Here is a 22,145-nt window from a genome sequence, read left to right on the forward strand (position 1 = left end):
TTTCTCTTAAATAATTACAAATAGATATAATTTATTACATTTACTTCATTACAAAAACTGAAGACAAATGAATTACTTAAAGTACATATCTTCATCTGTGCATTTCTTATTATCTGTGTTCTTTTTTAATTAGTTTTTAAAATTAGTTTTAATTTTAAAGTCTTTTTTTTAATGTAATGTAAAATATGTCTTCAGCAGTTACTTTGCGAGCATTACTGCCATTAAAGCTAAATATAACATAATAATAGATCAAGTTTCGTCTCATTGTATTGTGTATTATTTACAGATTTAGAGCCACTCAACATAACATACAGATGACCAACGGTGAGGCAAAAACATTTGAATTAATGAATGACCCACAAAACCTTGCACAAGAAATTGAGACATATCGCAACCTGACAGTCTTTGTATTGGCTGGTGTGTAATAGCTAGTGTCAATAAAGAAGAAAACGATTCTTAAACTCATTTATAAAGTTAAGAAGCGTTTCTGCTTTTTCGATTTGCATGAATGACTGTGATATTTGAGATAATGATAATAATATCAACCACGTTAGACATTTCTTTGAATAGATTGTCTACATAACCTAACAACAGTGAATTTTTCAATTGTTGAATAAAGTTTTATTTAAATATGATGGCGCAGGCGCAGTACCGGGTATGAGCCACAGGGTGGCAGCAGAGTACGATCTTTTTACGGCTGCAGCAGTGAATTGCAGGGGCATCACATCTGTCACAGACAGGCACGACGCAGCAGGACTTTATGTGAAGTTTGACCAGTGTCATCTCACTTGTCATCAGGAGAATAAACACCTTTCCACTTCACGTAGATTTGGTTCTGTTTTCTTGGCTTTTAAGGTTACCATATTTCCTGAAAGGCGTACATTTTTCTTCATGTGTGCTTGAATACTCCCTCAAAAAAAAAAAAAAAAAAAAATGCAATTCATCGGTGAAACACCGTCTGCAACATCCCCCCTGACGTGTAAGGATTGTGGCTTCAAATCAGGGCCACTGCAGTGAGTGTGACCCGCTTACAAGATGCAGTGAGGAAGAGGAGAAGAAGAGGGCACCTCATGATCAGCGCAGAGAGAGAGAGAGAGAGAGAGAGAGAGAGAGAGAGAGAGAGAGAGAGAGAGAGAGAGCTGCTCAGTGTTTTCTCGGCAGAAGAGCTGGAGTCCAGTCTGGATGCTTCAGAAGACACACAGACCCGCTATGTCCCGGATTGCCTGGTGCAGGTATGTAAAGTGACGGCAGCTTTGCGGACGCAGACTCCGTAACATGCTCGAATGTTCAGTCTGCTCCAGTAACTGAGCTTCACCCTTTAACTGGGATGCATGTGCATGTAGGTGACGATGTTGGAAATGTTGTCCTGTGAATGACACCGGCCGTAGAGCCGCGACTGAGCAGCTCCAGTCAGCCTAAGAAAAAAAAAAAAAGAAAGAAAGGAAAGAAAAAAGAGGATTCAACTAGATCCCAGGGTCTTTACGTGATGCTTTCCGGGGTAAAAGTTGAAGGAAGAGTCGCAGGTTGAAATAAATGAGCCTGAAATCAGCTAAAACAGAGGCAGCTGTCCATGGTGCTGAAACTCAAATGATTCCCTCGAACAGAGACTTTTCAGCTCTCAGATGAAGCATTTAGTCACCTTAAAGCTTGTCTGATATGATCACTGCTGACACCCGTTGTCCATCTGTACACCTAATTGCAACAGGACTCCATTAACTTTACCTTTTTGCATGAACTTTCATGTCTGTTTTCACTCTCCTTCGCGTGATTTGTGAGGGAAGATGAGCGAGGTTTTATGTCCTGCAGCATTTTTAGCTGGATGAGTCTAATGAGTGATTTCTCAGTTAATCGTGCTGCCCGTAAAATGTGAGGATGGTGAAAAAATGCCCATCCCATCTGCTTGTTTTGTCCAACCAGGAATCCAAAGCATACAAGCTGTAACCAGAGTTTGGTATTTAAGCTAAAAAACAATGATTGTTCTTTTGTCAAAATAGCTGCAGATTATGTTTTTGTTGATCACCTAATGGACTCATCGTTGCAGCTTTAGTTGCATGTGTTAAAAACAGGAATTGATGCTCCATGTCTCTCGTTCAGGGTGACAACAACACTGACGGAGAAACTGCGTTAATTCCCAATCTCATCCAAAAGTGGATTGATGGACCTCCATTATGGCCCAGCGGACATGATTCTACACTCAGCACCTGTGGCACAATGTCGAATATGATTTACCTGACTGCCGTAAGCCTTTTGTACCTGCCAGTTTTAGTGTTTGAGGCATTTGTGTTGTCGAAAGGCAAGTATGAGAGGTCAGTGGTGCCCAGTTCTGCCTCTCGCCTGGTGGCCCGGATGGACGGGGATGTTATAATCGGCGCCCTCTTCTCTGTCCACCACCAACCGTCAGCTGAGAAGGTGGCGGACAGGAAATGCGGGGAAGTCCGCGAGCAGTACGGCATCCAGAGAGTGGAGGCCATGTTCCACGCCCTGGATCGGATTAACTCGGACCCAAACCTGTTGCCCAACATCACCCTGGGCTGTGAGATCAGGGACTCCTGCTGGCACTCCTCGGTGGCTCTGGAGCAGAGCATCGAGTTCATACGAGACTCTCTCATCTCCATCCGGGACGACAGCGACGGATCCAGGTGGTGCATCGAGGGGGAACCTTCCAGTCAGCCGCCGCCAACCAAGAAGCCCATCGCAGGGGTCATCGGGCCCGGCTCCAGCTCAGTGGCAATTCAAGTTCAAAACCTCCTGCAGCTGTTCAACATCCCGCAGATTGCCTATTCTGCAACCAGCATTGACCTCAGTGACAAGACATTATTCAAGTACTTCCTCAGGGTTGTGCCGTCAGACACTCTTCAGGCTCGAGCCCTCTTGGACATTGTCAAACGGTACAACTGGACCTATGTGTCTGCAGTGCACACAGAGGGTAAGACACACTTCTCTAAAAGGGCTCCTTCACTGACTTATTGCACTCATATAAAGCAGGCAGACGAGAGATTAAGAAGAGAAATGTCAGAACTGAAGCAGAGGGATCCTAACATTTAGTCTCTGGTATAAAGCACTGGATCCCACATCTCCCATGATGCAACTCAACAGCCTCTTTCAGCAGAGCCTCACTGTAATGCAGCTCTCTGTTATAAATTCAAAGCCTCAAGCCGAAGCCAAGAATCGGGCTCGACGGAGCACAAATTTCATTGAAGGATTTAGCTGGATTAGGTCGTTTTCACCGATATGGGGTCAGGACACAGAGGCTGGCTTTGGGTTCCGCCATCAAACGTAGACACAGTCGTCCAAATGTATATGTATATAAAACACATTACTGATGTAATTAAACAAGAAATACCAAACCTTGATTACTCATCAAGGAATCAACACTGACTCTCAGTGGGTGAGGGAAGCTCTCGTCCAGCAGTTTGCATCTAACTTAGTTAATGAACTTAATGAGGCTCTCTAGCCATAGCTGATAACAGCATGGGCATAATCACCAAGTAAGAGCAGGCAGTGATGGGCTAACTAAAAACTAACCCCTTAACCCCAACATCAGCAGTCAATTAACTTACTTTTTAGCCATCTACATACCCAACACGACGCTGTCACTGCGTTCAACTGGACGGAGCGTGTGCTGCATGGCTGTCAGGGCTCGGGTTGCTGTTGTCATTAATTGACTTGCTAACTAGCAGTACCAGAGCTTTCTCTACAACCCCTGAAGATATCACCATCAGGGTTGTTTTTCCAGACTTTGAACAAACGTTTCCACAGGCTCCTCTTGACGAGTTAACCAAACTTCATGTGTAACATCAGCAGAATATCCCTTTAATGAATGAGTGTTAGCTAGCTTAGTGCTGACTGAATCAATGCTGTGCTCGGTGGCAGCATTTAGACTGCAGACAGTTGTGATCTCTTTTGTGAGCTTCATCTGCGTGATGTTAGTATAAACAGAGGGCATTTTGAGAGGAGGAGAGAAAAAATGGCGTCCTCCATGCTCTTTGGTGTGGGGCTGCTTTTTATGCGTCAAAGCCCATCAAGCCTACAGACTTTCACCTTTTCTTTTCTTTTCTTTTCTTTTCTTTTCTTTTCTTTTCTTTTCTTTTCTTTTCTTTTCTTTTCTTTTCTTTTCTTCCTGAGTATTGCCACCAGGAGTCTTCATTAGTTGTTCCTGCAAGAATTAGCTGCTGTTGCAATTAGAGCTAATGATTAATCCAATCCTCGGTCGACTGAAAATTAATTTTCACCTATTTTGATCATTGATTGACTGTCTGAGTCATTCCTCAAGCCAAAAACGCCAAACGCTCCCTGTTTCCAGCTTCTCAAAAGTGAGGATTTGCTGCTTTTTCTCTCTTTTATTATGATAGTGGACAAAAAATCTTTAGATTTTGGACAGCTGGTCAGACAAATCAAACAATTTGAAGATCTGAGGGAAGTTGTGATGGATATGTTTCACTATTTTCTTACATTGTGCACACAGACAATGAATCAGTGTGATGATCTGTCCAGGCTGACTTTTTCCACTCAAATCTCATAAGAAAGATCTTACACAACATAACCACATTTTATAAGCCTGTAAAAGCATATAAATTATAATACAGATTATAATAATTAAGATTCCACCCACAGTGTTGGCAGAGTGCGATATGCATAAAGCAGCTGTTGCAATCTCATCTGTATTCTCACTGAGGGAGTTTGAGACAAGTTTGCGATAAGCTGATAAAAATCCAATCAAAACCTGGCAAGACTTCTTTGTTTGCTGAGATGAAGATCTGTATATCATTTGGCAATAAAATGAATAAGCTCTATTCATACTGGGAAGTCTCACAAGCAGACAGCTTTCAGCCTAAACACTGAAGCCCGTTAGATCAATTCTTGGGTTTATCACTGAACCGAGGAGCGCTCCCCTCGTCCTCAGATCCAGCTGTTGAGGTCACCTTCACCCTGCTTGCTCCAGTTGTACTGCTCCTGATTCCATAAAAAGAAGCCAGGGGACGGGACGGGCCACTTACTGTAAATGCTAAAGGAAGGTCCCCCAATGGTTTCACTAAAAAAGAAAAACCACAACGTTCGACATTTAAACAATCTGAGCCCCTGCACACAGCGTGAGGCCGTGAATCAGAGCCCAGAGGCTCTTTGCGCTCCTCCTGTGAATGAAACTCGGCCGACAGCTCCTCTTGTCTTCCTCAGGTAACTACGGGGAGAGCGGGATGGAGGTGTTCAAAGAGCTCGCCTCGCAGGACGGCATCTGCATCGCCCACTCTGACAAGATCTACAGCAACGCCGGCGAGAAGCACTTTGACAGGCTGCTGAGGAAGCTGCGCGAGCGTCTGCCCAAAGCTCGAGTGGTCGTCTGCTTCTGTGAAGGCATGACGGTCCGAGGGCTGCTGATGGCCATGAGGCGGCTCGGAGTAGCCGGAGAGTTCCTCCTAATTGGCAGGTTTGTTAGAGTTTGTTTTCCCAGAGGAGCTTTAGTTGGTCCGATGTTGTTTGGCATGAAAAACACACACACACACACACAAGTTTTCAAAGACGGATGAAAAGGACGCTTTCTCCTGGTTCTTTTTAGAAACTCTCCAAACTGTAATGACCCGGCAAGCTGAAAGTTGAAATAAGAAAAAGAGACAAATGTACAGATTTGCACTTTTTCAGCTATTTGTGTCACATGGATTAAATTAAATGTAGTTTACACTCAAAATTTCAATCACAGTAATCTTTGAGGTCCTTTTCGTAGCCGTTCCAGAGCTTTCAATCACACCATGAATCTTTCTCAGCAGACAGATGTTGCCCAGACGTTACTGGAGATGTTCACGTTTCCATTTTTCTGAGCACTTTAAGGACTTCTCATACATGTTGGCTTAATAGTTGAGATTCAAAGTGCTTTCTTTCAATTTACCGTTAACATTCAACATACGCATATTAAGGCTTTGGAGAGGTTTGGTAGCTGTTCTGGAGCTTCCATTGTGTAACTGTACATGATGTCGATATTATCCAGAAAGAAGGAAACATCTGCGAGGCAAATGCAGATGTTAAATTAGACTCAGGATGGTGTACAGGTTCAAATGAAGCAGAAAAATCAATTTTGAGGTTTGCTTGAGATTATTTTCCCACATCAATTTCAGGTTGCTTCTGTGTTTTATTGGACTCTTGATTGGATATGTAAATAAAAGTTGAGCAAACACAAGCTCCATTTGGAGCTTTTAATTGTACCACATGAGCTCCATCAGCAGGTGGAGTTGTGATTTTTCATTTTCTGAGGTCTTAAATGACTTTTCCTCCATAATGGCTTTAAGGTTTAGACTCAACATTCAGAAAAAATATAATAAGCGACAATTTAAAGTACTTTGCACGTCAGGATAAAATATAATTAATAACAATGACACTAATAATAACAATGTAAACATATTAAAAGATGAAATCTTCCAGAAAACATTTTTTTTTGTATTACGTTATAATACACTGCTATGATATTCAGCTGCACTCTGGATGGATGGTATACGCAGAGTTCATATGGAACCGAAATCTGCTTTTCTCCTTCTGGGACTAGAGTTCCTCTGAAAGCAGAAGCCGCTTTGAGTCAGGCCCAGTAATGAATAATGCATCCACGCAGCGAGCTCTCCCTCTCCCTGTCAGATCACAGGCAGGATGGGCTAATATGGGACAGCACCTCCAGCATAAGCCGGGGAATGTGGAGTAGTGAACATCAAAGCTCTCATCAGCACTTATACCAGACATTCCCTCTTTGCGGAGTCTCGGCTCACCTCAAGTCCTGTTAGGAGCAGTTGCAGTTGCAGCGAGGCTACGATTAAAGCTCGCTATGGTTAATTTACCGAGAGCGCCTCATTAATGTGCGGCCGCTTTATTCAAAACAGGGCATTTTTAAAGCCTAAACTTGCCATCACCCCTTCCACTTGAATTTGCACTGCTGCTAAAGTCTCCACAGAAAGATAAGGAGGGTGTGTGTGCGTGTGTGTGTGTGTGTGTGTGTGTGTGTGTGTGTGTGTTTTCTGGGTCAAGGAGACTACTGAAAAAGGAAAATGTTTTTAGAGCAATGCAGTAAGTGAACACACGCAGGCAATGTGCAATGGGCCAATCGTAAGCGCCCGAGGTGCTGGTCATCGGCCACCCGTCCTCTGCTGTGTGGAGGATGAAAGAGACGGCCGCTCTCACACCGCAGATCCCACACATCTCGACAACAGACGACTCACATGATCAAGTGAAGCTCCCCTTGGGATAAAAGAAAACATCCATTTAATGATCCCTGACAAACACTCCTAATCTGTTTGGCTTTGAAAACGATTTCCCCAAAAAACACATTTGCATAAATACTTTCTGCTCGTTACTTATAATAATGTCTTTCATTCGTGCTTCCTTCTCCTGTATCATATGATTCATGAACATGTGATGTTCGATGTGTGTTATAAATCCGTACAGTGCGTGCGTGTGTTGACGTCAGAGCTGTAGGTTTTTGGCACTTGGAGTGTTGGACTGGGGGGAGTGTGATGCTGAGAAGCAGATGGCCAGGTACTGTTGATACTGTCACGCTGGACAGTCGTTGTCAGCCTATTCTTGAAGTGCCAGCCAAGCCAAACGTGCTGCTGGCTCTGTTTCTCGACAAATGTGGGTTTTTGAAGGCTGGTATATTTTTGTCCTGTGGGTGAATTTGGACAATATTTCAGTATTAAAATGATCCTGTTCTGAACACAAAGACTCATTGTTAGGCGGCATTTGAACAGCATCACTTTGCATCGACTGTTTTAGGAGAGTCTCTATAGCGTCTTAACGCGGTGTTCTCAAGGTTTCAAGCAAGATACTGAGGTGAGAATGAAGCGATCAGATCATAGCTCAGGTCAAGAAAGCCTCAAGACACAGGAAATTAAAACAGGAGAGAAAGGGCTTCAATGGCATGTCATGAGAGGAGTAACGTTACACCTGGACCCATGTTTTCATGAGCTCACAGGTGCGTTAGCTGGTAACATGTCTGCATAGTTTAACTGGACCAGAATCAGTCCCCTGATCGTCTTACACATTAATGATCTTCTCATTGAGATGCATAATCGATTCAAACCAAGTCTAACGTTAGCTTAACCTTAACGTTAGCTTAGCGTCATGCTGTCTTGTCCCTGTACAAATAAACATTAAATCTAGTCATAAGCAATGTTTCATGGCTAAAAGAAAACATCTTATGACTTTCAATGTGTTGTTGCATCCTTGGAACGATGCTATTTAAGGCCTCTCCGCATCCCATGTTCTCCTCCTTCATTTCTCACCCATGCAGCTTCACATGTATGCATCACGGATTTGCTGCCTAATGCTGCTTTAAAAATACTCAAGCAGCATGTACAACTCAAATGCAGGGAGGTTTTTTTTTTTTTTTCTGAGTACAACACTGAAGTGTCAAACAAAAGCATCTTGTCTCATCAGCGCAATCTTTTGTGCCAGAGGATTTGGTGCAGAATAGACTTTCAGATAGCCGAGGATGTAAATTATAAATACAAACTCTGACCAGCAGAGATACAAAAGAGCCTGAGCGTGAGTGTGTGTGTGTGTGTGTGTGTGGGGCTCTTTTCTCTCCAGGGCAGATTGTACTGTTACAGTACCAATCTGTGAATTCTCACCGGACTTGTGATTGTGTTGTGGAGACTCATTTTTTTTCCTTCTTTCGGCAAGTACAGTGAGCACTCCACGCCCCTCAGCAGGACGGCTGAAAGGGAAACAATGTCAGGGCGACAAAAGGCAGAAGGTTTCTGCAGGATTCAGTCTGAGGCTCGTTAGTGAGGCTGCATGCAGCTTCAAACACGGCAGTAAAGCAACAGTTTTCCTCTTGCCAGGCGCTGTTTGTTACCTGCCACACGCTTTTTCCAGTTTGTTTTCAGCAGAGGGATTTCATGTTATTTGACTTTAGACAGCTGTTCGACAACTCTGCAGTTCGATACTATTTTAACTGTCTGTAACTGGTTTTTGAAAATCCTTGTTAAGCCAAAATCTTGCTCTCAGCCAATACATGAGCATGTAATCCTTCAGTCGCAAGATGCCGGTTTGTGCCTCTCACGTCTCAGCATTACATTTCAGTCACAGAGCTGAACAAATGTTTTTCTGAGAAATAAATACCCACCGATCTCTGGAAAACCCAGAAGGTTGTTTAACACGGCTCACCTCAGTATTCAGAATCTTCAAAGACTCATCTGACTCTAATTTTTAACGTGTTTCCCTGAGACATGACATCTGACACAAGACCAATATAGACAATTACAACTAATATAAACTGATAAATTCATATAAATTGAGCAAGAACATCACACACACATATTCATATATATTCTTCCTTCATCATACACTTCATATATTTGTGCTGAGGAGCTGCTGTTATACATCTATGTGCTTCATGCTTCACACTAAAGCCAGGACAAGAGAAAACAGGACAAAATAATCAAAGCTAATGAAGTAAATCAAGAAAAAAGAAGTACCCCACAGCCCTCCAGTGGCCACTCTGCACTGATCGTCTGAGAGCTGGCTGATGAACAGTGATCACTCGAGTCGACACAGACTCTTCTAGAAAAACAGTGAGAGAGAAGTTTTCCAAAGATCCTCAAGTTTGTCCTTCAAAGCAAACCTGATTCTTTTAAGGTGAAGTGTAAAAATCCTTTGGTCAGTGTTGTGCTGGAGCTCGTTTTCCAACGTTGTAGAATTTTCCCTGCTGTGAGAAAGTCATGAGTCTCCTCAGTGGACAGTGTCTGGTGTGACACACCTTAAATTTACCACCTCGGGCTACTATTATTGTTTGAATGAGGACATAGGAGTCACAACTTGAAACACAGGGTCCAAAGGTGTGGTTTCTCGGTGCAGACGGGATATTTATTCATCAGACGGTTAGAGAAGCCTTTGAGGATTCCTTCAGGAAAGAGGTAAAAACACATGTTTAGCTCTGCAGCTTGACTGTAAAGTGAGAGCATGTAAGGTACGAAGTGGTGCTGGTTCTAGATTTTGCAGTGTGCTCCTCTCTGCAGCGACGGCTGGGCAGACCGAGTCGAGGTGGTGGAGGGATACGAGCAGGAGGCTGTGGGCGGCATCACTGTGAAGCTGCAGTCTGAGGAGGTCTCCTCCTTTGACGACTACTTCCTGAAGCTGCGGCTCAGCACCAACACCCGCAACCCGTGGTTCCCCGAGTTCTGGCAGTACCGGTTTCAGTGCCGCCTTCCCGGACACCCGCAAGAGAACCTGAATTATGCACGAAACTGCTCAGGTAGCTAAACGATTCATCAGGCAATTATGATGTTTCCTGCAGCTTTTCTGGTTCACGTTTTTCCGCCAGCGTGCACATCAGCTTGTCGTTTCTAACTGTTCTGATGTGTGCAGTGCCCAGAGGACGATGCCAAAAGGCCCCATAAACTGGAGCACGTTCTTTAATTATGAATTAGACTGCCAGAGGGTAGAATCCTCTCAGAGTCAATCCAATAACGTTTGTTTCATATTGTTCATTCCTGTGACACGTGGCTTTACAGAGGATGATGATCTAGGTAAATTGACTCCTTTTCTTTTGCAAAGGAACAAAGTAAATGCATTAGTTTAAGTTCTTGGTTTCTCGAAACACTGCTCAACAAGCATGTTTCCAAGACATGATTTTACATACCGCTCATACATTTTTCTTTCAAGGATATGTTTTCAGAATATATATTTACGTTTTCAATCTTAATCTATGACAACCCGACGTCCTGTATTCCTAAAAATCATTAAAATATTCTTTCAAATGAATGGCATTGATGAACGTAAATATAAAGTAATGCATGCAGCACAAAACAAAACCATTGTTACACTTTTCAGTTGACAGCCGCCTTCAAGGTTCTTCAAGTTGAATTTGTTTTTTCAGCGCCTGCCGTTGTTTTAATCATTTTTTCCTTTGCAGCGTTTGCACATTATTTACAAGAATAGAGCCTCTCTCCTTTATTATGCCCATACCTCAAGCTTTTACTCATTCCTACGAAGCATCACATCTTAATAGCAGTTGTTAGAGTATTTATTTTTGCCTTGTAAGTAAAGATATTGTTTGCTGTCCTGTCACCCCTGTTGTTTTTATTTTATAATTTATATTTTCATGTATTTTTTTTATTGGTGTAGAACTCCAAGACGGTGAGTGAATCCCCCTGAATGGAACCTAACGCTCCTCACTTTGGGAATATACATAGAGGTTGACTGATATTAAGGTTTTATCACATGATGCGATCGTTTAATAACTTTGTTTCTTGACTTTTTCTACCATTAATCTCAGTTAACCTCTAATATATCAAGCTATTGGGATGTTTTTTATGTGTTTTTTTTTTTTTTCTTTCACTGCAGTGAGAGCCCAACAATTGATCCTGACTTGCTCTCACAGCTTTTGTGGCCTTAAGACAGTCGTATAAAACAGCCCAATAACATTTGAGTGAGATGGTAACTGGCTGATCCAGCTTAACCTGCATGTAGCCACAGAAATTAGTGAAGCCATATTGCAGCAGATAACAGGTATTTGTCAGAAGCATTGTGATGCAGGTTTATTCCTATTTGGACAGAAGAGGTTCAGTTGTCATGCAGCCGACTAATCCCGACGTGCAGCAGTAGAGCCTCTGCTTGCATGCTGACATCACGACATCATTTCATCATGACTGAAGCTCACACAGCTCAGCGAGCGTCAAAGCCAAGGAGCTGTTAAACTAGGTCATCGCCAGCAGTTCCCATCGGACGCTCACCCAGCTGCTACCCGACTGAATTGACTGTTTATGTGTTTGTTTGCGCAGGCAGTCAGTTTCCCAGCAGTCCTTTTTAACCACCATTGGGTGGCGGGAAGAAACACACCAGCAGTGGATGATAGCCGTGAAGCTCATCAGCCTCATGCACCAGACAGTTGAAAGCTGTCGGGTGGATCTCACACACTGTTTAGGGAAAAGACCAAATGCAGCAACTAAAGATGTAAATGACGAGTTATGTAACTAGAACACGGGTGAACATCTCTACGTAGCCTGCACAGGTTATTTTAACACACACCAGACGCCCATTACAATAGAATAAAACTTCATTGTCCAAATAGGGGGAAAATTGTCTTTTGTCCATCCGGCAGTTTGTCAAAACATTAAATCAAATACACACACACACACACACACACACACACACACACACACACACACTACACATAACAGCAACACTGACAGCATGAATTCTACCTTATTGCTTGGAAATTAAATCTGAACTGCAAAGAGACTTGACAGTTTATCACTGTTATAAATGATTATCCTCTAATAACTTCTAGAAGTGGAAACAGAGAGTAATTCAACTTAATCAGGGCAGCTGCATAATTAATTTCCATCACTTTTTAAATCGTTTAAATTAATAACAAATCACTGTCATATTATAGTATTGTTTTGTGATCAATTAAATATTTTAAACTATTATATAAATAACCTTTGGTAGTATTATATTTTCCCCTCTGGAGGAAAATTCAGTTACATGAGGTTAGCTGTATGATTATCCCATCAGATGTTAAATTATCAGCTGCTACATCGCACCTCCTTTGCACAACATATGAAAGAGAGAATTTGGAACAGATTCAGGTGACAGATAAGGTGAAGCAGTGCATCACATAATTTTCAGGCCTATTATTAATAAAAGACGATGCTTCAGAATACAATCCATGGGCTCTATTTATTTACTAGCATTGATGTGAAATTGTTGCTCTGAATGTTCACTGCATGCTTTTTAAAGCGAATGTGATGATTTCAGGGACCCCCAGCTAGAGCGGATGCAACAATTTGAGTACGATTAGTCAGTAGAAAGAAGGATTTAGATGCTTGTTGTCTTCTGTCATCTGTGCTCTGGCAAAAGATGCTTTTCAGCGAGGGAAGCTGTAACAAAACCATCGTCTTCAACTCCAGGAGCTGCCACACACGCGTACCTGCTCCCCTGTTTTAACTCCACGCAGTGAATGCATGGTGTAGCTCTTTGTAATAACACTAAGTTGACGTCTTACTTTGACACAAAGCAACTAAAAAAACCTGCTTCCTCTGCTTCCAGCTTGCATTACACTGAACTGATAGGGTGTGTTTGAACAGCACACACTGTTTGCATTCACACATTGATCATTTCTGTCTCATCGTCGTGTTTGTCTGAGGAAAAGCAATGCCTGCAGAAGACAACAGATCCAAACATACGTGAGAACGGCTGGTTCATTTTTCTGCTCGAGGAGACACAATCTCTCACTCACAGTACTTTAGACCAACTCTAATTGAATCCTGACTCATGAATGCAGAAATGGATAGTCTTGCCATGGTAACAAGGTTTCTTTGAAGCCATTTTCTGAGGCTTCCAGTTCTTTTAGAGCAGTCTCCCACAGAGGCAAAGAGGCATGCTGCTGCATTCAGAGAATAATCACAAGAATGCCTCTGCGAGCACCCTATCACTCCTTTGTAATATGTTACATCATGCTACACACACCTGTTCAGTACACCTGGGACTTAGAAATGATTTTCACAGCATAACGCATAACACGCTACGGCTTGCAGCAATGAAGCTCCTCCCGTAAGGCTTTTCCTTTAAAGAAAGACGCTGTCTTGGACATGAAAGCTTACCCTTCTCTCATGTGTGGGCAGGTTATGAAAGTCTGGAGGACAACTACGTTCAAGACAGCAAGATGGGCTTCGTCATCAACGCCATCTACGCCATGGCCCACGGGCTGCATGACATGCACACCCACCTCTGCCCTGCTCACGTGGGGCTCTGTGACAACATGAAGCCCATCGATGGCAGCCACTTGCTGGACTTTCTTCTCAAGACGACCTTCACGGGTGTTTCCGGAGAGGACATATGGTTTGACGAGAACGGCGACTCACCCGGGAGGTAAAACACGCTTCTTTTATGCTCTTCTTGAAATACTGTGCAGTAATTCTTCAAAGTCTTCTGTTTACCACAGGTGTTTTTATTCTAACTGCGGTGATTAAAGCAGCGTGCTTGCTTATGTATTTTTACTGTGCAACAGTACAAAAACATTATTTACAGTATTTTATTATGTGAAAGTCCATTGTGAGACTTAACCAATATTACTTTTACAATCTTTTATATATAATAATATTGTAATATATAATAATATTGTTGATTTTATTTTGTATCCTTTTTATTGTGTTTGTTCTTTTTCTTTGTCTCCTTTTGAGTCTTGCTGTGTGTAACAACTAAATTTTCCCAGCGTGGGATCAGTAAAGTTTTATCTTATATTATCTTATCTTAAAACAATGTAAAAAATACTCTGATGTAAGGAAAAATCATGTATTCCTATTCCCACTAAAGTAAAGTACAGATACAGAAGTATCGGTTGTAAAATGTACTTAAAGTATCAAAAATAAAAGTACATGGTCTGCAGTAAAAAGTAGCATTATTACATATATTAATCAGATCGTTAATACAGATGTATTAATGCATCAGCAGCACTTCACAGTTGCAGCTGCTCCAGATGGAGATGGACTTAACCACTCTATAAACAGTTCAGTAGTTTAGTCCACTGGTTCCCAATGGAAAGGGGTCCATAGTCTTTAGCTAAGGACAATAGTAGTTTCAAGTACTTTCATCAAAGAGAAAGTAAAGTTACATCGTCAGGTGGGGTTGGGCTGGGAGTGTCTTGCAAACCAGAGAAGAAGAGAGATGAAGGCCAGACACATCAGCACCTGGCAAAAAAATCCCACAGTCACTGAAATTGATCAAGAACCCGACAGCTGATAAAATATTCAGTTTCTGTGCCAAGAGGCGGTAAAACTCTTTATTATTTCCCCTTAAAGAATGGATTCAGCATTGGTGAGACCTTGAAGATTCACGTCCTCCTCTAACTCACGGCTGTCTATCTGCTCTCAGGTACGAGATTATGAACTTCCAGCATGTGGAGCCGAGTGTTTACGACTACATCAACATCGGCTCCTGGCACGAGGGCATTCTCAGCCTGGATGAAGAAATGATTCAGATGAACCGCAGCGACATGGTCCGCTCTGTCTGCAGTGAGCCCTGCTCCAAAGGAGAGATCAAGGTAAGGGACACATCTTGAGATAACGTCATCCTGCTGAGGACTTACTGAGGCTACACGTTGCCTCTGAACCTCTGAGTTGGAGTTTTGTAGTTCAGTCTTCGCGTTGGATTGACTGTTCTCTAAACATTATGACTACAATTCTCTTCCTTCCTGCTTAGCTTGGTTTCATTCCAGTATATTAATGGCGCCACTAATATTGAATAAGATATTCACTCATCTAATGCTTTATAGGTCAGTTAATAAGAACACATTTTGAGTTGTCAGGTCAGGAAAAAACACGTTGGCTGATATTTAGCTTGATTGAGTTATAAATGTTGGAAATCCATTAAACTAAAAGCCATCGAGTTTGCAATTATACATATTAATTACCCATTAATTAAGGGTTTAAGTGTCCCTCTTTCATACCCTCGTCCACCAGGAACGGAGCTACACCACTATAGCAATGAAACATAAATAACATCTGTATAAAATGGTATAAAATATTTCACTTGCTACGGCTTCTTTTAGAAGTACTCACCTTCTCCTGCATAACATTAACTACTGAGGCTAACTTACCCTCAGGCAGCAGATGTATTTTCTATCATTTTGTCCATTTAGCTCACCTTTCTGTCTTTAGTTTTACATGAAAAAAAAGGGACACGAATAGCATGGAAACAAACTCAGGGTAGAGATCGGTACTTGCGGGACAGCATTCTTACATTTCTCTACATGTTTGGTTGACCAGGTGATCAGGAAGGGAGAAGTGAGCTGCTGCTGGATCTGCACCGCCTGTAAGGACAACGAGTACGTCCAGGATGAGTTCACGTGTAAAGCCTGTGAGCTGGGCTGGTGGCCTGACAAAGAACTGGAAGGTAGGCTTATTTATTTACTCTCCTCTTATCTGCTTGGAACTCTGCAGAGGACTTAACTGCTTTTCCTTTGTTCATATTATGGAAAAAAAGCTTATGTCCCTTTTTCCCCGATAGTTAGATTAAAAGACTGATTCCACCTTTGAATCTGTCTGTTGGATATAAGGCTGCAGCCAGCAGCCAGTTAGCTTAGCTTAGCATAGAGACTGCAAACAGGGGTAAGTGTAAGTGTATATGTGGGTTTTTATACACTTAGATTTTTGCTTCATGTGCTACTGTTAATGACTGTTGATACATTCTCAAATTGACCATAATAACGTTAAAATGGAAGATATGCAGAACTAAACAGTGCTAAAATAGACTGACCTTTGGGATATGATGGGATTTTTGTTCTGCATTCTTGCAAAGGTGCATTACAATCACCGAGCTGGCCGAAACATGCGCTGCTACATCTTGCAAAACCACACCCATCTGGCCGAAATACCAAGTTTTCAAGAGTTCAAGAAGTCTTTGGCCCCGGCCAAGAAATACTTCAGCACGTAACTCCTCTATAAAATCACAAGTTGATGCTTTTTGTAAGGATCAAACACATGAGATATAACACATTGATTAGTAGAGGTGCTGAAAGGCAGAGCCAGGCTTGCTGTTTATGCATGCTTCCCTTCTTTATGCTAAGCTAAGCTAATCGGCTGCATGCTATGGTTGCAGATATGGGAGTGGTTGCAGTCTTCACCTAATGCTCAGCCAGAAGGTGAATTCAGTTATTTCCCAAAACGTGCAACTTGCTTTAAATCAACCAAGTTTAAATTTATCCGCCAAGTTAACTCAAGACAAGCCTCATGTGATTAGACCAGAAGATTTTGCGATTCAACAATTTTTACATTTAGATTTGGATGAATTGAACTTCAGTGGCCACAGGCTGAGTTCCCATTACATGATTGATGCTTTCAGAGGCAAGAGGCGATTCTTTAGTCTTATTAGAGGCTCTGTAGAAAGTTAAGTTCCTACAAGCTTTTGCTCTCTTCCTCCACCCACAAGTCCTCTGTACAGTTTGTCCTGCTAAGGTTTCTGCAGTGCTATTTCATAAACCTGCTCCGTCCTATTTTCATTGCTTTCCCATGACACCTGAGAGCCATTCATCATCTTCACCATTTTATCCGACGGCAGCCCTACTTCACTTACCGCTCTTCTGGCCCACTTTCAAAGGCCTTCTGTGCTGTTCAAAGACAAGACACTTTCTTAATAGGATCATCCTGCCTCCATGCTGTTTCGTTTTCTTTTTTTTTTTTTAAACACAAGACCATTAGGCGCACGCAGACGCGAGAAAATACGGAGTGCAGGGACGACATAAAAATTGTTTTTGTGCAGTTTTCTAACCCTAACCTTCCTGCCATTAGACAATAAATAAATAAAACACCATAAATTAGATATTCAAAGGGCTTCTCGCCGTGAAGAAGAAAGGACATTTTATTTGGATCCATGAAAAACGCAGTGATTTACTTTGTCTGGGTGCATTGGCCCCCTCCTCCGCTGGCTGCAGCCCAGCCCGGCCATGGCTGACTAGAAAGGGGTTTATTTATAGTTGAGCTAAAAACCTACTTTGAGACTTACTGTATTTTCTTGGGCTAAAATGTATTTGATTAATTTTGAATGTGTCAATACAATAAAGCCTTCAATATCTGAAATTTTCCTTTTAATTCTTGTCAAAAATAGCTTTTATCTGGGCTATTTTTCTATTGATAACTGAAAAAAAACTGATGCTGAAATGCTAAAAATTTCATGAGTTGCTTTTAATATTTTGTGAATGTGTCTTTATATTGTCATGTTTTTATCCTTTTCAGGCTGCGAGCCAATCCCCCTGCGCTACCTGGAGTGGAGCAATCCCGAGTCCATTATCCAGGTGGTTTTCTCCTGCCTGGGCATCCTGGTCACGTCATTCGTTACCTTCGTCTTTGTCTTATATCGTGACACGCCTGTGGTCAAATCCTCCAGCCGGGAGCTCTGCTACATCATCCTCGCAGGGATCTTCCTGGGCTATCTGTGTCCGTTCACCCTCATCGCCCGTCCCACTGTGGCCTCCTGCTACCTTCAGAGGCTCCTTGTCGGACTCTCGGCTGCCATGTGCTACTCTGCCCTGGTAACCAAAACCAACCGCATTGCTCGTATTTTGGCAGGCAGCAAGAAGAAGATTTGCACCAGGAAACCAAGGTTCATGAGTGCCTGGGCTCAAGTGGTCATTGCCTTCATCCTGATCAGTGTCCAGCTCACCTTGGAGATTACCCTCATCATCATGGAGCCCCCTGAACCCATCAAATCCTACCCCAGCATCAGAGAAGTCTTCCTCATCTGCAACACCAGCAATGTAGGCGTTGTGGCCCCTCTGGGCTACAACGGCTTACTTATCATGAGCTGCACTTATTATGCTTTTAAGACCCGCAACGTTCCTGCAAATTTCAACGAAGCCAAATACATCGCCTTCACCATGTACACCACATGCATCATCTGGCTGGCGTTTGTGCCAATCTACTTTGGCAGCAACTACAAGATCATCACCACGTCCTTCTCCGTAAGCCTCAGTGTGACTGTAGCCTTGGGCTGTATGTTCACACCAAAGATGTACATCATCATCGCCAAACCAGAGCGAAACGTGCGCAGCGCGTTCACCACCTCTGACGCTGTGCGCATGCACGTCGGCGATGGAAAAATTGCCTGCCGAAGCAACAGCCTGCTCAACATGTTCAAGAGGAAGAAGAACACTGGAAACGGCAGGTAGGTTCATTAATTGAGTCTGTGAGTCCTGCTCCTGAGGCACCTCAGGGATGCTGGTTTTACTGTAATTCCCTCTCAAAGGGACCTGATGTCTTACTGTATTCACTTTCATAGGGACACCTGTTGTAAAGTGTGACGGATATAGGTCAGTGCTCAAATCACACAGTCATCTTAACCTTTGACCTGATGGTACAATTAAAACAAGCATCTCTGTGTGCTAAGGGATGACAAGTGGGATCACAAAATGCAGAATAACCAGGGTTTCTGCAGGATTCACCAAATCAGATGTAACCTGTAAACCTTAAATTCAATGCCTGTTTTGCAGAGTCACACCAGCCACAATATGAAAGTATGATGGAAACCCAGCAGGGACAACATGGCCCAGAACTATTTATAATTACATGGACTTTTTTAGCACATTCCAGGAGTATATAACAATAATTCCCAATGATAAAATTAATTGAAAGGATGTGACCTGAGCTAAAATGGATGGATGGATTAAAAAAATGAAATATTATTAATTAATTTAAGCTAATTTAAGTCTTCGCCAAAATCAGCACTTGCCCATTTTGGGTCGATGAGCTTCTTAGTAGCTATAATAGATCTGATGATTCTGATGCCACAGGAAAGGACTGAACAGCGTCCTGTGTGCACGATCCACTGCTAAAGCAAACCCAGCTTTAGTTTAGAAGTGTGTAATGTCTCCCAACAGCCTGCAAGCGGATGCAAAAATATCTTTGAACTAACATTACAACCAGGCAGGCGAGAGAAAAACATTTAAGACTTCTGTGAACTGAGTTTAAGTCTTTTCAAAACCTTCTGAAGTCTGTTTTGTGGAAACTGAATGCATGTTTTTTTAAGATTTTTCAAGACCTGCAGATACCCTGGAGCAGTACATTCAAAATAACATATTCTTCAGTTAGATTTTTTTTTTTTTTAGCTCAGTGAAAATAATTCATACATGAACCAGAGATGCTGTTTTTGTCTCCACCTTTCTGGGTTCCTGTGAAGTAACAGCCGTCTTTATTTTGTTCATAGTTCTAATGGAAAGTCTGTGTCATGGTCTGAACCAGGTGCAAGACATCCTCCAAAAGGGGATCACATGTGGCACAGACTGTCAGTGCATGTGAAGAGACAGGAAGCAGGTTCCAATCAGATGGCTGTCATCAAACCCTTAACTAATACCTACCAAAACAGAGCTCTGGAATTCTCAGACCTCAGCACTAAGACCCTGTACAATGTGGCTGAGGAGGATGAGAGTGACCCTGTCAGGTACAATCCCCCCACCACTCCTCCCATGATGGCCCACGGGCAAATTCCTGCCTGTGGGCTGATAAAAGACATGGACGAGGAGCTCTATACCCCAGAGCATATGCAAGCAAATAGCATTATCCCCCAACACGTCATCATGGACCACCTGCAGGGGGAGATGGTGGTAAATCGTAAATTCATCAGTGACAACCCTGAGCTCAATGATATGATTAGCATGCCTGAGGCCGTGAGCGGCGGCATGCCAGTATACCACCAGGCCCACCTCATCCAGCAGGACCCGGTCCTGCCTATGCACCTCGACCCATTCGATGAGGAGCCCACCTCCCCTTTAGAGGAGGAGGAGATGGAGAATGAGCAGTTTGGCCTTCTTCACGGCTACATGTACAACAACGCCCAGATTCATGACGAGGAGGACTTGGTTGAAGTCAAAGCAGCCATGGAGGACTCTCTGGCTCTGATGCCTCCTTCCCCTTTTCGAGATTGCGCTGGTCCTCCAGCGAGCCCCTTTCCCAATTCGCCGGTGTCTGAATCAATTCTGTGCAGCCCTCCAAATGTGACATATGCCTCTGTCATCCTCAGAGACTTCAAGCAAAGCTCCTCGACTCTGTGAGGGCGCACACTCAATATTACCACTTGTACTATATTTTAAAGTTCATATGACTTGTGCTGTATATGATGATATAGGGAAAAAGTCATCCTGTGGTCTAACAAGTCATTTGTCACTCTATAACTGGTAGCTTTTACATGATAAGGGTGAACAACAAGGCGCCACGTTTTAAAATTCTTTTAGATGTTGTCTACCATAGTGACAGACTTTGCCTCTTACAAACATATATTTATATGCCAACATAAGCTTTTAGGATAAAATAGCTTTGTGCTTATGAGACGAACAACTAAGATTATCTATGTATGTACGTTTATGAATATAAATAGATTTATTTGATAATCATAGGCGACAACAAGCAGATGAGTTTGCTGATTTTAAACAGGACAACTTAATGGTAAATGTAGTTTGTATGTAATGCGACACAATCCAATTTGTCAATGGTATTTTCAGAAAATATGTTTTATGTACACATTGTGTGTTTTGTGCTTTATCAGGAAATGAAGGAAAGGTTTGAAGAATAGAAAAAGAGTTTGATGAGAAGATTGATTGCACTCCAAGTCCTGTCTGCTAAATATAAAGCTAAAGCTAGCAGCCGTTAGCTTAGCTTGGCATATAGACTGGAAGCAGGGAGCAGGTGGCCTGGCTCGATCCAAAGGTGATGATCTACACAGTAAACTGTCATCTTTGCACTTTTTTGTAAAGACTGAACAAAAGATATAACTTACCAGCACCCCTGGAAGGTTTAGAGGTGCTGGTTTCCGGTCTTTATGCTAAGCTAAGCTAAGCATCTACTGGCAGTAGTGTCATATTCAGTGAACAGACATGTAAGTGGAATTAGTCCTCTTCGCTAACCTTTGGTGAGACAACAAATAAACGCGTTTCCAAAAATGTTGAACTTTTGCTTTAAGTTGGGAGAGCAGAGTAAAAATGACCATTGTTTGTTGAAATTTAATGTTAACATGAATTCTCGTTGGGAAAAAAAAAAATCAATTATCTGTGAATTTTTGATCGATGCAGTACACTGCCAGGCAAATGCACTGACTGTGTCACGAATGTAGCAGAGGACAAGTTCAAGTGCCACATTTTCATCAAGATTTCTTTATTTTGTACGTTTCTCTCATTTCTGAAAGTGAAAACTCGTTTCGAATTTGTATCTTTTATAATTAGACATCTGATTTCATGGATTTATGTATAAGATAAATGACATACATATGTTTTGTGAATGTATGAATTGTGTATCATATTTTGGTATTCAGATGATATCTATATGCATTACAGTATTAGAAATACCTTATTAGCTGTGTATGCTTCTATTGTGTGATTGGTTGTGTACACCAATCAGTTTCCTAAATATTAAGACTTTAAGAGCCTATCAAAACCATATAATGTGATGAAGTGCTATTGTTACTGTAATTCATAATATTCTGAAGAAGCTATTTGCAGCCTGATATATACACAGTATAAATTAAGTCTGCCATTTTAAACAAAATTTACTGTAGAGCATTGAAAAGGACACTTGTTTGATTGGAGTAAATTAAGTATTTTCTATGCTTTTGTCTCCTGTTTTTCATGGTGAAACATTCAGCGGCTCTGTGGTTTTGTCTTTGGTCACTCAAATAACCGTTTTAAA

At 42.1% G+C, this 22,145-nt stretch overlaps 1 protein-coding gene across 2 annotated transcripts; it reads left to right on the forward strand.

Moving 5' to 3' along the window:
* The first annotated feature begins 1,014 nt into the window (after window positions 1–1,014).
* grm1b (glutamate receptor, metabotropic 1b) lies at window positions 1,015–22,063 on the forward strand. Of its 2 annotated transcripts, none has more exons than XM_076749224.1 (9): window positions 1,015–1,232; window positions 2,095–2,926; window positions 5,176–5,425; window positions 9,993–10,228; window positions 13,602–13,848; window positions 14,851–15,019; window positions 15,744–15,870; window positions 17,709–18,636; window positions 19,710–22,063. In XM_076749224.1, the coding sequence occupies exons 1-9, from the start codon at window positions 1,071–1,073 to the stop codon at window positions 19,816–19,818; spliced, it is 3,060 nt and encodes a 1,019-aa protein (XP_076605339.1). In that variant the 5' UTR covers window positions 1,015–1,070; the 3' UTR covers window positions 19,819–22,063. The 2 variants fall into 2 exon arrangements, with proteins under 2 accessions (XP_076605339.1, XP_076605338.1); XM_076749223.1 differs by having other exon boundaries at window positions 1,016–1,232; window positions 19,675–22,063.
* Window positions 22,064–22,145: the final 82 nt, after the last annotated feature.

This window comes from Chaetodon auriga, chromosome 14, assembly GCF_051107435.1.
Source record: "Chaetodon auriga isolate fChaAug3 chromosome 14, fChaAug3.hap1, whole genome shotgun sequence".
Taxonomy (NCBI): domain Eukaryota; kingdom Metazoa; phylum Chordata; class Actinopteri; order Chaetodontiformes; family Chaetodontidae; genus Chaetodon; species Chaetodon auriga.

Coding starts and splice junctions, on each gene's coding strand:
- grm1b (XM_076749223.1), top strand. CDS start 1,071: ATGATCAGCGCAGAGAGAGAGAGAGAGAGAGAGAGAGAGAGAGAGAGA. Junction 15,871..17,708: donor GCCTGACAAAGAACTGGAAG/GTAGGCTTATTT, acceptor TATCCTTTTCAG/GCTGCGAGCCAATCCCCCTG. Junction 18,637..19,674: donor AAGAACACTGGAAACGGCAG/GTAGGTTCATTA, acceptor TTTTGTTCATAG/TTCTAATGGAAAGTCTGTGT.